The sequence below is a fragment of the Bos javanicus genome, chromosome 4 (genome assembly GCF_032452875.1).
Source record: "Bos javanicus breed banteng chromosome 4, ARS-OSU_banteng_1.0, whole genome shotgun sequence".
Lineage (NCBI taxonomy): Eukaryota > Metazoa > Chordata > Mammalia > Artiodactyla > Bovidae > Bos > Bos javanicus.
The window spans coordinates 48,983,893-49,000,217 of NC_083871.1; the positions used below are offsets into that span (position 1 = coordinate 48,983,893).

The window sequence follows — 16,325 nt, forward strand, 5'->3', positions numbered from 1 at the left end:
CAAAAAGACTAACCATCACATTTTACTTTTTTCCCTAATGAACTAACTCTTTAGCAGGTAACTTCTCTTTCTTTAGGTTTCATATAATTAATAGATATGCTTAGTTACTTGGTAGTGTCCTACTCTTTGAGACTCCATGGACTATAGCCTGCCAGGCTCCTCTGCCCATGGGGATTCTCCAGGCAAGAATACTGGAGTGGGTTGCCATGCCCTCTTCCAGAGGATCTTCCCAGCCCAGAGATCAGATCAAATCCAGGTATCCCGCACTGCAGGCGGATTCTTTACTGTCTGAGCCACAGGTTTAACACATAAAAAAATACAATGAGCTGAGGGAAGGAAAAGGACAAATAGAGAATATAAAATTCCCTGCTGCTATTCTGTTTTGGTTATTAGTATGTTTTCAGGACTACAGTATTTCCTCAAAGTCTTATTAGTAAGCCATTTCATGCTCAACTAAAATAAGACAAAAATAAGAACCCTCAGAATCACATTTAAAAGGGGGAGTGATGGAGAAAGGTGGAGAGGGAGGAGGGGAGGGAAATCATCTACATGTCCCCAGTCTCTGAAAAACACAGAGGTTATAGTGAGAAAAATGCAAAGCCAGTCCAAGCAAAAATTTAAAGAACAAGTATCTTCCAATATATAGAAAATCCTTACTGCTGGGGAAAAAAAAGCTTATTATTTTATTTTTTATAGCATAGAAAGGATACAAATCTAAGAATTTTTATCACTAAGTAGATAATTTTTTAAACCACTCCCTCAGTAGAATACGTATTTAATAGAAGTAGGCTAGTTTTCAGGTAAATGTAATACAGTAAAAAGCACAGCAACTTAATCATGCACAATAACTGAGGAATTCTAAAATCCAAATATTTTATTTCTCAAGAGTAGTGTTAATAAATTCACAACACTTTATACATAACAAGTATATATAACAGGTCAAAATATTTATAGCAATTTATAATATCTCTGTACCCTAACATGATACATACATTAGATACATTTTTGAAGCTATGTCTAAAACATTGAAGACTTAATGGAGCCCCAAGGGAGATTACAAGTATTGAAGGAAGAGAGAATCACATTAAATAATGCAATTTAAAGGCAAGAATTATATTAACTATCTCGGTTGTGATCCAGAGCTTACCAGAGGCTTTTCTGATTCAGTAGCATGCAGTCCACTAATGCTTGATATGTACTTCTCAGCTAACCTAATATAATTATTTCAGAACCTGTTAACAATCAGCAGTCAACAGTGCATAACCCAAATGAAATTAAGAAACTAAGAAGAACACTTAATAGTGCAGTATGATCTTATCAACCAAAAATCAACTTTATTCTAGCCTTTTTTGAGAAGCAGTAGGGAAAAAGGACTGGGGGAAATGAGTGTAAAAAGAAAAAGGAAAATAAAGAATGAAAGTGAACATGCATTGAAAGAGGAAAGTTCTGCAAAAAAGAATAACACAGAGAGAGTCTTAAAAAACGGAGAAGGTAAAAAAGATCAATATACAAAAAACGGTCCTTTTAACTTTCAAATTTTTTTTATCAAATGAATCTGGAGTGCACAGTCCACACAAATTATATTGGCATTAAGTAAAAGTTTTAAAGTGATGCCAGTACTCAGAATAATATTCTCATCACATTTAGATAATAGCAGATAATATTTCAAGGACACTAAAAATGTGTTCAATAATAAAATGAATTTTAGAGGAAAACAAAAGCAATCATGAGACATTAATATTGCAAGCACCCAAATCTTACTTAAACACAAATTTTTAACTTAAATGTGCATATGTGGCTTACTTTTAAATAAAGCAATACAATATAATAATTCTAGTCATTCCTTGTTTTACCAGATATATTTATGGCAGCCATTATTAGGTATTCCCTAACACGCTACTAAAGTAATGCTCAGAATTCTCCAAGCAGGCTTCAGCAATATGTGAACCGTGAACTTCCTGATGTTCAAGCTGGTTTTAGAAAAGGCAGAGGAACCAGAGATCAAATTGCCAACATCCGCTGGATCATGGAAAAAGCAAGAGAGTTCCAGAAAAACATCTATTTCTGCTTTATTGACTATGCCAAAGCCTTTGACTGTGTGGATCACAATAAACTGTGGACAATTCTGAAAGAGATGGGAATACCAGACCACCTGATCTGCCTCTTGAGAAATTTGTATGCAGGTCAGGAAGCAACAGTTAGAACTGGACATGGAACAACAGACTGGTTCCAAATAGGAAAAGGAGTACGTCAAGGCTATATATTGTCACCCTGCTTATTTAACTTCTATGCAGAGTACATCATGAGAAACGCTGGGCTGGAAGAAGCACAAGCCGGGAGAATATCAATAACCTCAGATCTGCAGATGACACCACAAGTGAAAAGTTGGCTTAAAGCTAAACATTCAGAAAACGAAGATCATGGCATCTGGTCCCATCACTTCATGGGAAATAGATGGGGAAACAGTGGAAACAGTGTCAGACTTTATTTTTCTGGGCTCCAAAATCACTGCAGATGGTGACGGCAGCCATGAATAAGAAGACGCTTACTCCTTGGAAGGAAAGTTAGGACCAACCTAGATAGCATATTCAAAAGCAGAGACATTTCTTTGCCAACAAAGGTTCATCTAGTCAAGACTATGGTTTTTCTTGTGTTCATGTATGGATGTGAGAGTTGGACTGTGAAGAAGGCTGAGCGCCAAAGAATTGATGCTTTTGAACTGTGGTGTTGGAGAAGACTCTTGGGAGTCCCTTGGACTGCAAGGAGATCCAACCAGTCCATTCTGAAGGAGATCAGCCCTGGGATTTCTTTGGAAGGAATGATGCTAAAGCTTAAACTCCAGTACTTTGTCCACCTCACGCGAAGAGTTGACTCACTGGCAAAGACTCTGATGCTGGGAGGGATTGGGGGCAGGAGGAGAAGGGGACGACAGAGGATGAGATGGCTGGATGGCATCATTGACTCAATGGACGTGAGTTTGAGTGAACTCCTAGAGTTGGTGATGGATAGGGAGGCCTGGCGTGCTGTGATTCATGGGGTCGCGAAGAGTCAGACATGACTGAGCGACTGAACTGAACTGAACTGAAAAATTCTTTCCCTCCTTTTTTCTTATTATTAAAACCTAACTTTCTTCATGGATGTCAATGTGCACACACTTCATGATCAGCTTAAGCCAATGTTGACAATTTTGTTCCTCTTTGTCAGGTTCTTGTCTTCATAGTCCCCTGGACACTTGGGGTGACTGCAAGACCTATCTGGTCAGTGAGATATAACAATACGTCTGCTGAGGCAATTTTCAAAAAGGATTCTGTAACATGTCTTTTGGCTGGCAGCTGACACTTCTCCATCTCCACCCTGTGAACATGGATTAATGCCTGCAGTGTGACAGCTATCTTGTGACCATGATATGACAAGCAAGGGGACACTAAGGAAGGCAGAATGGAAAGAGAGACCTGCATGCTTGTGAAGTAGCTGAAGCAATGTTAGCACCACCCACATCCAGACAAACCCCTGTTTAAAACACTGTTAGTCTAGCTTGTTGCTACAGTACTCTCAGTTTCGTCCAGCACCAAACTGATGAAAACACAATACATAAAAACATGTGAATCCATAACAATACTTTAAAAAAAAAGAGAAAACAAAATTATGCCCCATTTGCTACCAGGGAGGGGACTTAATATATAAACTCCTTACTGTGTAAGTTCGTAATAAAAGTGCAAAATCTAAATATTTATCCATCATTTTAAAAAAGAACTGCAGTTCAAGGTAACCAACTACCCTTTCAATTAGTGAGAAAAAATTCTTCTTTACAAAAGAATCACAGCTAACAAGTACAAACTAATAATAAAAACAGAAAATCACTCTTTCACAATCTCTATTGAAAAAAATTAAAAGATTTGTGCAAAAATCATCAATAGATATTAAGACCATTAGGAGAAAGACTGTGAATTAAATGTTCTCAAGGTGCCAAAATACATTCAAATTCACAATGAAATAATTCAATGGAAGAAAAAAATAATCTTTTTCAACAAAAGGTGCTCAAACAATTGTGTATGTCCATAAGAAAAAAATGAACTCTAAACATTGTACATAAAAATTAAACTTAAAACATAAAATTATAAACTTCTAAAAGAAAACACAGGAGGAAAGCTTTCCAACATTAGGTAGGCAAAACTTTCTTATATAACATGCAAATGAAAGCATGGGTAAACTGGCCTTTATCAAAACTAAAAAAATTTGCTCTTCATAAAAGATTACATCTTTTGGAAAAAAAAATAAGTTAATAAAAGCCTGATCAAGTAGGCCTGATCAAAAAACAGGAAATAGCAACAAGGATATACTGTAGAGAAAAGGGGAAAATAGCCATTATATTACAATATATTTAAATAGAGTATAATCTATAAAAATACTGAACCACTGTGTTGTATGCCTGAAACCAATATAATATTATAAATCAACTATACTTAACATTTTTAAAAAGAAACAAGAAACAGGGACTTCCCTGGTGGTCCAGTAGTTAAGAATCGGCCTTGCAATGCAGGGGACATGAGCTCACTCTGTGGGCTGGGAACTAAGCCTTTAGGGTCTGCATATCTCAACTACTGAGCCCAATGCAGCCAAAATAAATAAATAAAAAAAAAAAAAACAACAACAAGAAGAAACAAGACACAATCCAAACTAAAAAAAATTAAAAAATAAAAGATAATGTCAAGGGGAAAAACAAGGCGGCATTATTCAGTCAGCAGTAAAAAGAAGTACTTACAGCCATGAAATTCAAAGACGCTTACTCCTTGGAAGGAAGGTTATGACCAACCTAGATAGCATATTCAAAAGCAGAGACATTACTTTGCCAAAAAAGGTCCGTCTAGTCAAGGCTATGGTTTTTCCTGTTGTCATGTATGGATGTGAGAGTTGGACTGTGAAGAAGGCTGAGCGCCGAAGAATTGATGCTTTTGAACTGTGGTGTTGGAGAAGACTCCTGAGAGTCCCTTGGACTGCAGGGAGATCTAACCAGTCCATTCTGAAGGAGATCAGCCCTGGGATTTCTTTGGAAGGAATGATGCTAAAGCTGAAACTCCAGTACTTTGGCCACCTCATGCGAAGAGTTGACTCATTGGAAAAGACTCTGATGCTGGGAGGGATTGGGGGCAGGAGAAGGGGACGACAGAGGATGAGATGGCTGGATGGCATCACTGACTCGATGGACATGAGTCTGAGTGAACTCCGGGAGTTGATGGATAGGGAGGCCTGGCGTGCTGCGATTCATGGGGTCGTGAAGAGTCGGACACGACTGAGCAACTGAACTGAACTGAACACATGCAACAGTGGGAAAGAACTGTGGCTCAGTTGGTTAAGAATTCACCTGCAATACAGAAGACCTGGGTTTGATCTCTGGGTTCAGAAGATCCCCCTTGAGAACGAAAGGGCAACCCACTCCAGTATTCCTGCCTGGGAAATCCCATGGACAGAGGAGTCTGGCGGGCTACAGTCCATGGGGTCACAAGAGGCAAACATGACTTAGCAACTAAACCACCACCACCATACATGCAACAACACAGATGAAGCTATATAAACATGCTAAGTGAAGCAAGCTACATACATAAGATGGCCTACTGTATGGTTCCATTTGTATGACACTTTTAGAAAATGGCAACTATGTAGAGAGATAGAAAGCACATCCGTGATTCCCTGGGTTTGGGGGCAGGAGGAAGAATTGACTACAAACAGTCATGAGGGAACTATTTGGTGGTGACAGTAGCTTAAGAAAAAAAAAAATACCTGGACTGTGAAACAGTTGCACAAATGCAAAAATTTAGTAACTTATCAAACTATATGCTTAAGTGCACAAATGTTATGAAATATAAATTACACCTTAATAACAATGCTAAAAGAAAAAAAGGCAAGCCATAGGATAGGACAAAATATTTACAGTTCACATGTATGACAAAAGACTGGTACCCAGAATACATTAAGAATTCTTACAAATCAGTAAGAAGACAATAAAGTCTGTTAGGCAAATATCTTTCACTGTTAGGCATTTGAAAAGTTGGTTACATCAGCAATTAAGAAAGGGCAAATTAAAACCACAGTGAGAATCTTATACCCCCATTAAGATAGCTAAAATTTAAAAGACTGCCAACATCAGATTTTGGTGACAATCTAGAGGAACAAAAATTCTAACCTACTTACGTGGGGCAGTAAAACAATGGAACTACTTTGGAAAACTAGCAGTCTCTATAGAAAGTAAACATATCATTCCTTGCAAAAACCCAACCATTTTTTGCCTTAGACATTTACTCAAGGAAAAGGAAACATGCTGACACAGAGACAGGCACCTGACTATACATGGCCACTTGTTTGCAATAGCCCTGAACTAGAAATAACCCAATGCCTGTTAGTAAGTGAATAGATAAATTCAGTTCAGTTCAGTTCACTTCAGTCGCTCAGTCGTGTCCAATTCTTCACGACCCCATGAATCGCAGCAAGCCAGGCCTCCCTGTCCATCACCAACTCCCAGAGTTCACCCAGATTCACGTCCATCGAGTCGGTGATGCCATCCAGCCATCTCATCCTCTGTCATCCCCTTCTCCTCCTGCCCCCAATCCCTCTCAGCATCAGGGTCTTTTCCAGTGAGTCAACTCTTCACATGAGGTGGCCAAAGTATTGGGAGTTTCAGCTTTAGCATCCATCCTTCCAAAGAACACCCAGGACTGATCTCCTTTAGAATGAACTGGCTGGATTTCCTTGCAGTCCAAGGGACTCTCAAGAGTCTTCTCCAACACCACAGTTCAAAAGCATCAATTCTTCGGCGCTCAGCCTTCTTCACAGTCCAACTCTCACATCCATACATGACCACTGGAAAAACCATAGCCTTGACTAGACAGACCTTTTTTGGCAAAGAAATGTCTCTGCTTTTGAATATGCTATCTAGGTTGGTCCTAACTTTCCTTCCAAGGAGTAAGCGTCTTTTAATTTCATGGCTGCAATCACCATCTGCAGTGATTTTCGAGCCCCCAAAAATAAAGGCTTTCACTGTTTCCACTGTTTCCCCATCTATTTCCCATGAAGTGATGGTACCAGATGCCATGATCTTAAATACAATGCAATTTTAATTAGCAACAAAAATAATACAAAACTACCAATATACATAACAGGAATCAATGTCAAAATAATAATATTGAATGGATAGAACCGAACACAAGAAAGAACACACTGTATGCCTCCAATTGTATAAAACTATGGACAGTGCAAATTAATCCACAGTGATGCAAAATGGTTATCTGGTTCTGGTTCTTTGTAGTTTCCAAACTACAAAATAAAAACTTTAGTATTTACTACTCTAATAAAAAGTCAGCATAAGATTGTTTAAATTGAGTAAAATAAAAGTTATCCAAATACAAAAATTCTGAATTTTTGAAGAATAGACAATTACACATAAAGAGTGATTACCAAATTTTAAGCAAAGAGTAGCGACAGAACTCTGTATGAAATACAATAAAAATTCACGCAGTTATTGAAAAAAATTATTCACAGTTCAGTGAACTGAAAAACTAAGACCTTAATTTAAGGCTGAAAGCAGTTAGTTAGATGTGAATCTACACTGCAAAATAGCAGTAAAATAACAAAGCAACCAACGTTACTGTGGGTTGTTCATGACAAGAGATTATATCAAAGAATAAGAAAAGATCATGACTGAAAAATATAAAAATAAGAAAAATACTACTACTTTACATTTAGCATAAAAAAAGAGGAACCAGAGCTGGAAGAAAGGATGTAAGGACAGAACATGATAAAGCACCCAGCATGAAGATAATACAATCATTTAAAGCAGGGATCAGCACATGCTTAGGGTCCTTAAAGGGCAAGACACCAAACAGTTCATGTTTTGGCAGCCACACAGGCCACATATGGTCGCTGCTGTATATTTTTCTTTCATTTTTTTCCCCCAACCATACAAAAATGTAAGAATTAGCACTTGACAATACAAAGATGGTAGTTTCACCAACCCTTGATTTAGAAAGTTAAGAGTTCAAGTTAGTGTCCGCTCAAATTTAAGGATAAAATAGCAAATATACACTAAACAAGATTTATTAAGTTTTAGGGAAAACATTTAGATGATCAGTTTAAAACTTAAGGAGAGCTTACAGTGATAGGAGCAAACATTTGAGAGTGGGTGGCAAATTATCCATTGTGGCTGGTAAAATAAAGAAAATAAATGAAATCTTTGGATCTGTGTAACTTGAGGAGCTCTTACTGTAATCATCTTTTATATATTTTTAAATTTGATATATAACTGACATACATTATATTAGTCTCATGTATATAACATAATTTGATACTTGTGTATATTGCAAAATGATTACCACAATAAGTCTAGTTAACATGTTACCATACATAGTTACAAAAATGCTTTTTCTTGTGGTGAGAAAGATCTCACCACAAGATCTCACCATTTAAGATCTTAGCAACTTCCAAATATTCAACACACTATTAACCATAGGACCATGCTGTACATTATATCCTCATGACTTGTTTATTTTATAACTAGAAGATTTTGGCCCCCTTCACCCATCTTGCCCGTTTCCTCAAATTGTTTATTGTGTGTCAAGAAAAATGCTTCATACATTTTTGAAAAATTACTGGAACTTTATATTTAGTAAACAGCAAAAACATTGGGACCAAAGATACAAAAGGAGTTCCTATAAATTCAAATAATGAGATCTGTTCTAGAATTCATGTGACCAGCCAGGAAACCAGCAACTAACAGTAGGAAAGCTAGCCCTCTTAAAGCAGGTATTCAACTTGACTCAACTGACACTGAGTCAACTATGGTGTTTATTGGGCACACAGAGAAGAAAAGAATTATAAAAAAAAAAAAAAAAAACCTGTTGCAAACTGAACTCCCATAACTAATTACGAAAGTAATCAATGAGTTCAACTTTGCCAAAAAGTTCCTTTTGTAGCTTAGAAAAACGCTTAACTTCCATAAACCTTCAACACAATACATCTGAAGTGGTACCCTCTCTGTGCTGGAAGGGGCTTCCCTGGTAACTCAGCTGGTAAAGAATCCACCTTCAATGCAGGAGACTCTGGTTCGATTCCTGAGTTGGGAAAATTCCCTGGAGAAGGGATAGGCTACCCACTCCAGCCTTCTTGGGATTCTCTGATGGCTCAGATGGTAAAGAATCCACCTGCAATGTGCGAGACGTGGGTTTGATCCCTGGGTTGGGAAGAGCCCCTGGAGAAGGGCATGACAGCCCACTTTAGTACTCTGCCTAGAGAATTCCATGGACAGAGGACCCTGGCAGGCTACAGTCCATGGGGTCGCACAGAGTTGGACACAACTGAAGCGACTAGGCAGCAGCAACAGCTGTGCTGGAAACAATTCAGAATCTTTAACAATGTAAGTTAAAAGGGTTCATAACATCATTATCAGTTACTGTATGCTATGTAGACATTTATTTAGTGAACTTCAATTCCACATTGTCCTCTTAGAGAGATTTTGTCTGGATCATGCTGTCATGGTATTTTTAGCTGACAAATGATAAGCACCAGTACTCTGTGTGGACCTGACCAAGGAGACTTTCTGACTCAGGGAAAAGGCAGATTGTGGATGTTTACCACCTGGCAACAATTACCACAGGGGAGATTCCAGCCTGGCATAGAGCTGAGAGACTTTCTTCCTGATAATCTTAAAGATAAGTAAGCACATGATCCCCTTCCACCCTAGAACCTCTAGAAAGCCCTGTACTTGTTTACCGTAAAAGCTTGTAATTCACAAGCTAAAGCCATCTTTCTAATTAAAATGTCATCATTTCAGTGTGGGGGCCTGGTATCTATGGTGATGTAGGAACTCATCCAGATCAAAATCTCTGTCACCTATTTTGAAAGCTAGTTACAGCTTGAGGTAATGGAGTCTGTTGCAATCCTGAAAATACCATAAGGTTCTCTTCTTCTTTGTCTGGCTTCTTTCAACGGAAGATTTTCAGGATCAGTGAAAAAGAGAAACAGGAGTCAAGGAGCAGCGGCAGATGGTCATTTACCTAGCTCCATATTTGGAACAAAAACTGCCTGTCAAACTGAAGAATGTTCTTTCTTATGTGGTGATAATGGTATGCTTCACCAGAAGAAGTACTCTGGGTCATCAATCCTAAACACTGCAGAAAGAATGTGGCAGTGGTATCACTACGAATCTTTTCCTTATAGAAATAGCATGAGTTTGTGAGGTCACCAGTTTTCTTACAGTTTTGTACTATAAGAAGAAAACACAGTTCCTTAGTATCTAAATAATTATTTAGTTTATGTCTTCCAAGACAAACATTTTGTAATACTATAGTAGAGACTTTGTAACACTACAAAGCTATAAAAACCTACAAATGAATACAGAACAATTAAGCAATTAAATAGGGAAAAACAGTAATGATCAAAAAGAGGTTACCTGCATTTATTTTAAAAATTTTGGTTTCAGACAAAGAATGCTACAGAAATAAATTACCCTAATTTTCTTTTAGTAAATTTAAGTTTTACAGTTAATTGATATTAAAAATGATGGCCACCAACTATATACTCAATAAAAGAAGATAACTAACTTTTCTGAGGAATCAAATTAATGTCAGAAGTTGATTATTAAATGCAAGTAATGACACATGTTTATTGAATACCTTGATTCAGGTTATGAGCCCATAAACTAAGTTACAGTTCAGGAATGCAGTATTACATCAATATTAAAATGCTATAGTTATTTTAGTCTATGTTTGTAATAAATATTAACAATAAACTTAACTATTTCAATGATTTCTTATAAATGGGAAAATATATTTTGAGAACCCAATATATATAACCTGCAGCTTCTGTTTTAATGGGAAGTAGAAAGAGTGTTCCAGGCATAAAAAGAACTCGAAATCCCTAGAGGAGGAAGGAAAATGCACATGTGGAAAACTAAAGAAAGCTTGTGAGACTGAAAAACAGAGAATACAGAGAAGAGTGGAATAAAAGGAGTATAATTAAATGCTGATGAGAAGAAATAGAGTAAAAGAACAAAGACATGAGAGACAGAAATATGAAGGAGATAGGTTTCCCAAGAAAACGGGATCCAAAAAATGGGATATAGAGAGGCACCTCTGTGAAGTAGAAATTAAAAGCATCTGCCTTAGTTGGTGTGTGGGGTGAGAGGGGAAGGTTGACAGAAAGTGGAGAGTCTAAAATAGTCATTTCAGAAAATGGAAAAAAGAGAGTTGGCCAGAGAAAAACAAAAATTCTGAGGAGTTGGTTTAGATTAGTCATTCCATGGAGGCTTCCCAAAGAAACTTTAACACTATAAAAATTACTGTTTTTATATAAATTGCTTCACAAATTGTCAGATGATTTAAAATGCAATTATTTAACATAATTAGAATAAACTGCTTGGTCCTACTAAAGAAAGAGGAAAAGCAGCAACCCCAGACCATGACTCTACTACTTGATAGCTAACTCATCTGCAGTTAATTTCCTAACCTTTCCAGGCCTTTGTTTCCTTAACTTAAAAAGTGGATAATTATATCTTCCTCACATAATTGTTACTGTGGTTGAGATAACAAATGTAAAGTGACTAACACAAAGCCTGGCAGAGAAGGAGCATTCAATAAAGGTTAGTTTCACCCTGAATTCCTATACTGCCTGCTGGGACAGCTGCAGGACACCTCTGACGTGCTGCAGGAAAAGGAAAGAGGCTCCAAAACACAAGCACTTTCTGCTAAGACATCCTGGTTCCTGAGAACATTATCTCAGGGACACCGTTACTGATAAGGGTATAATCTCATCCTGCTAAGCCAGAAACCTGACTGTGTGAAAATAACCCAGAGGACCCAGGTCTGAGGGAGATAGACACACATGACTAAATTCAGACATAAATAATGCTATAAATACAAATATCAATTTACACATGAGGAATGTTGTAAAACGGAGAAGGCAATGGCACCCCACTCCAATACTCTTGCCTGGAAAATCCCATGGACGGAGGAGCCCGTAGGCTACAGTCCATGGGGTCGTTAAAGTTTCAGACATGACCGAGCGACTTCACTTTCACGCATTGGAGAAGGAAATGGCAACCCACTCCAGTGTTCTTGCCTGGAGAATCCCAGGGACGGGGAGCCTGGTGGGCTGCCGTCTCTGGGGTCGCACAGAGTCGGACATGACTGAAGCGATTTAGCAGCAGGAATGTTGTAAAAATTGTGAAATGAACCAGAATGCTAATACTGGCAAGACAGTACATTTTCTCCCTTTAGGAAAATTATGGAGAAGGCCAAATTATACTCAGAAGGTTACTTTATATCTATGGAGTTTAACAAGAAAAATGAATTTAAAAATATCAATGGTTAATGTCAGCAATCTATAACATAACTGGTGGCTCAGATGGTAAAGAACCTGCTTGCTATGCAGGAGACCTGGGTTTGATCCCTAGGTTGGAAAGATCCCCTAGAAGAGGGCATGGCAACCCACTCCAGTATTCTTGCCTGGAGGATCCCCATGGACAGAGGAGCCTGGAGGGCTACAGTCCACGGAGTTGCAAAGAGTTGGACATGACTGAGAGACTAAGCACAGCATAGCCTTAACAAAGAGACAATATTCCCATCCACTAAGCAGAATCTATTTTCCTTCAAATCACACTGAAACATACAACAAAATTATCGTTCTTTAGTTCCATGCAGATCATTCCACATCTACCCATATAGATGCACAACATTTAAAAATTTTTTCTTCTTTATCCTCATAATTTCATTGATTAGATATAGGCAATTGGCTAAACAATACTTACCCACTTAAATAATCTTTTGGTTAACTTCATAAATCTGCATATATAACACTACCAATATTTAAGGAATATTAATTTCTTAAAAGTTGATTAGTTTAATTTCAATGTGATTTAAAAACTGAAGTAAAGTCATATTTGACAATTATTAAAATGGACATAAAGTAACAACATACATAAAATAGAGTTTGCTTAGGAACTACTATCCTAGAAAATATTTTCCCATTTTAAATATATGAGAATGTAATAAAACAAATTAGTCTTTAAATGATAATCATTTCCCCCATCTCTATTAAAAATAGTATTTGAGTTCTACAAACTGTGATACTATTTCCTTTCTACCATTTTGGTTTTCATTTCCATGACTCTAAAATACAGTAAAATATTAAGAATTGTATAAATCAAAGACATGCATACATATACATATATACATAGCAATAAAAACTTCACAGGTAAAAAATATTAAACAGTACATATAAATAAAGGTTTAATCTCTGATGTAGTGATATTACGAACATTAGAGGAATACAAAAATTCTTACTTCCTTTCTTGTAACTAAATGAGCTGGGCCAGCACCAATTTTCTATAGAAATATTCATGTTAATTCAAAACTAACTTGGAATTCCTTGAATATTTCTTTAAGAATGAGGTATCCTCTCTTATTTGATGTAGACAAGTATTTTTCAACAGTATGAGCATTTTGTCTTCATAGTGAGACCAAGAGTTAACACATAATTGGTGGCAGATTAAACTAAACTCCAGGTTAGAAGTTAGAATCAAAGTTATCTGTGGGAAAGGAGAGAGTAGTGATTGTGAGTCAGAGTGAAGAGACACCAGGAGTGCTGGTAATGTCCCATATCTTGACCGGTGTTTTGATTTCACAAGTGTGCTCACTTTGAAGTATTTCATTCTACATGTGTGTCTACGATTTGTTCACTTTTCATTATATATACATGATAATCAACTTTAAAAGTTCATTTAAACATAACTGACATTCAGTTATTTATAACTACAACAGCTAAGAATCAGAAATCAAATATTTCCTGATTTTGAGACTGAAGAACTGAGTATTTATAAAATTATTTCTGTCCAATACAAATGTGGAAAATGAAATTTTATTTTTCAAAATAAAACTTTTGGCTTAAAGAATATGAATTAAAAATTTGGGTCCAATACAAATGGAGCAACTATCTGGGTGCAATGCAAATACAGAACTGAGATTTATATTTAATTTGCTGATTCTACTACATCAATACCATTAGGCTGTTCTAATTCAGAAAATTAAGCATCAGGAAAATGGTATCTTAGGAGAAATCTTGAGAAATTTCTAAAAAAATTTATGGCACCGTGATTATTAAGAGTGGCAAACTAAACCGTTTACTAGATGTATAACCTTTGACCAATTATCAAGCTTTCAGTTTCCCCATTTGTAAAATGGAAATAGCAGTCATACCATCCTAACTGGGTCATTGAAAAGCTTAAATGAGTACCAGTGACTTGGACAAAGGAAGCCTACTCAACATCTATTAACCATCTATCTACATATACATATGATATTTAAAATACATTCCATATTATATATAGTACACATTAGACATCTTAGAATCTATTTTAAGTAGAATTAAATAAACATACTTTTAAAATTTTTCTTGTACTTACATTATGCCTACTCTTGAATTAAAATCATAGACATAGTTCCTCAGTAATAAGGACATACATTATTTTAAACACAAAATCAAATGTTCATCTATATTATGACATTTTTCACATTAAAAAAGTAATATTATTTTTATTACCTGAGTCTCCACACCCTGCTCCAGTAGGCGCTTAGCTTGATTTTCCACTTCAAGTCGAGCTCTTGCAACAAAAAGTAGATCATTTTCTATCACTTCTATTCCAGAAAGGTCTATTCCTTGAGAAAGATAATCTATTAAAAAAAATACACACATTTAAATATTTCAATACTGAATAAATATAAAGGTATCAAAACATCATGTCTAACTTCTTCAAAATGTTAAAAACTTGCTGTTGAACACTATTCCATTTCAAAATCTGTATTTTAAGAAACAGAATTACCCAAACATTCCCTACCTAATGAGAACTTTACTCTGGAGGAAAATGTTTCAAATATTATAGAATTGATAAAGCAAGAATTGAATTATGATTATTATAAATTCAAAGTAATATCAACAGGTTACAAAAAAACTGTGCCAAATTACTATAAATAAATATCCTGATGAACTTTGAAATTTCTCAAGTTGCATGACAGGGAATGGCTACCCACTCCAGTTTTCTTGCCTGGAGAATTCCTTGGACAGAGGTGGGCTACAGTCCATGGGGTCACAAAGAGTTGGACACAACTGGACAACTAACACTTTTCACTTTCATGCTAAGTTTAATAAATTTTAACAAAAAAGTAACATGGAAAAGTTTTAAAATACATAAAATGTGCTAAAATGCCAAATTTTGAAATATGAGACCACTACTCACACTTAACAATTAAACCTTAATAAGTGTGGAATAGAAAGCCAGAACTACCTTTCTAGCCACTTAATACTAATATCTGTTGAGTCATTTTATGTACAAAGAATATATGTGAGAAAACGAAAGTGATCTACTTGGATTTAACATATTTATCCTCTCTTTAGTAAGAAAATGATAAGACTAGTAATTTTAGCAGAAAAGAAATGATACTACTCAACTCCATGTTTACTTAAATTGAGAAAATCTAATTTAATAGATTAAAGAAAAAGAGATTCAACTGAATGACCCAACATAGGTATCAAAAAAATGAGTAGGACTTTTATTTAATATACTTTGGAGGTCCTATCCATATCAATCAGATAAGAAAAATAAAAGGAACCCAAATTGGAAAGGAAGAAGTAAAAATGTCACTGTCTGCCAATGACATGATACTATACATAGAAAACTCTGAAGATGCGACCAGAAAACTACAAGAGGTTATCAATGATTTTGGTAAAGTTTCAGGATACAAAATTAACATACAAAAATCTGTATTAATCAACGATGAACTATCAAAAGAGGAAATAAGGAAACAATCCCATTTACCACGGCACCAAAAAGAATAAAATACCTAGGAATAAATCTACCTAAGGACTCAAAAGATCTAAACTGCAAAAACTGTAAGATGCTGGTAAAATAAATTGAAGACAATACAAACAGATGGAAAGATATACCGTATCCTTGAATTGGAAAAATCAATACTGTTAAAGAAACTATACTACCCAAGGCAATCTACAGGTTCAATGCGATCTCTATGAAATCACCAATGGCATTTTTCACAGAACTAGAACAAAAAATTTTTAATTTGTATGGAAACACAGAAGACCCTGAATACCAAACAATCTTAAGAAAGAAGAATGGAGCTGGAGGAATCATACTCTCTGACTTCAGACTATACTACAAGGTCATAGTAACTGAAACAGTTTATGTATGCATGCCTGCTCATTCGTGTTCAACACTTGCAACCCCATGTACTGTAGCCCACCAGGCTCCTCTATCCATGGAATTTTCCAGG

At 36.2% G+C, this 16,325-nt stretch overlaps 1 protein-coding gene across 3 annotated transcripts in view; it reads right to left on the bottom strand.

Annotated features, from left to right (window-relative positions):
- COG5 (component of oligomeric golgi complex 5) overlaps positions 1 to 16,325 on the bottom strand; it is a 285,624-nt gene that overhangs the window by 146,737 nt on the left and 122,562 nt on the right. For all 3 annotated transcript variants that reach the window (XM_061413970.1, XM_061413972.1, XM_061413971.1), the window contains one exon: positions 14,584 to 14,714. In XM_061413970.1, coding sequence (XP_061269954.1) covers positions 14,584 to 14,714 — 131 coding nt within the window. The remainder of the gene's footprint in view (positions 1 to 14,583; positions 14,715 to 16,325) is intronic.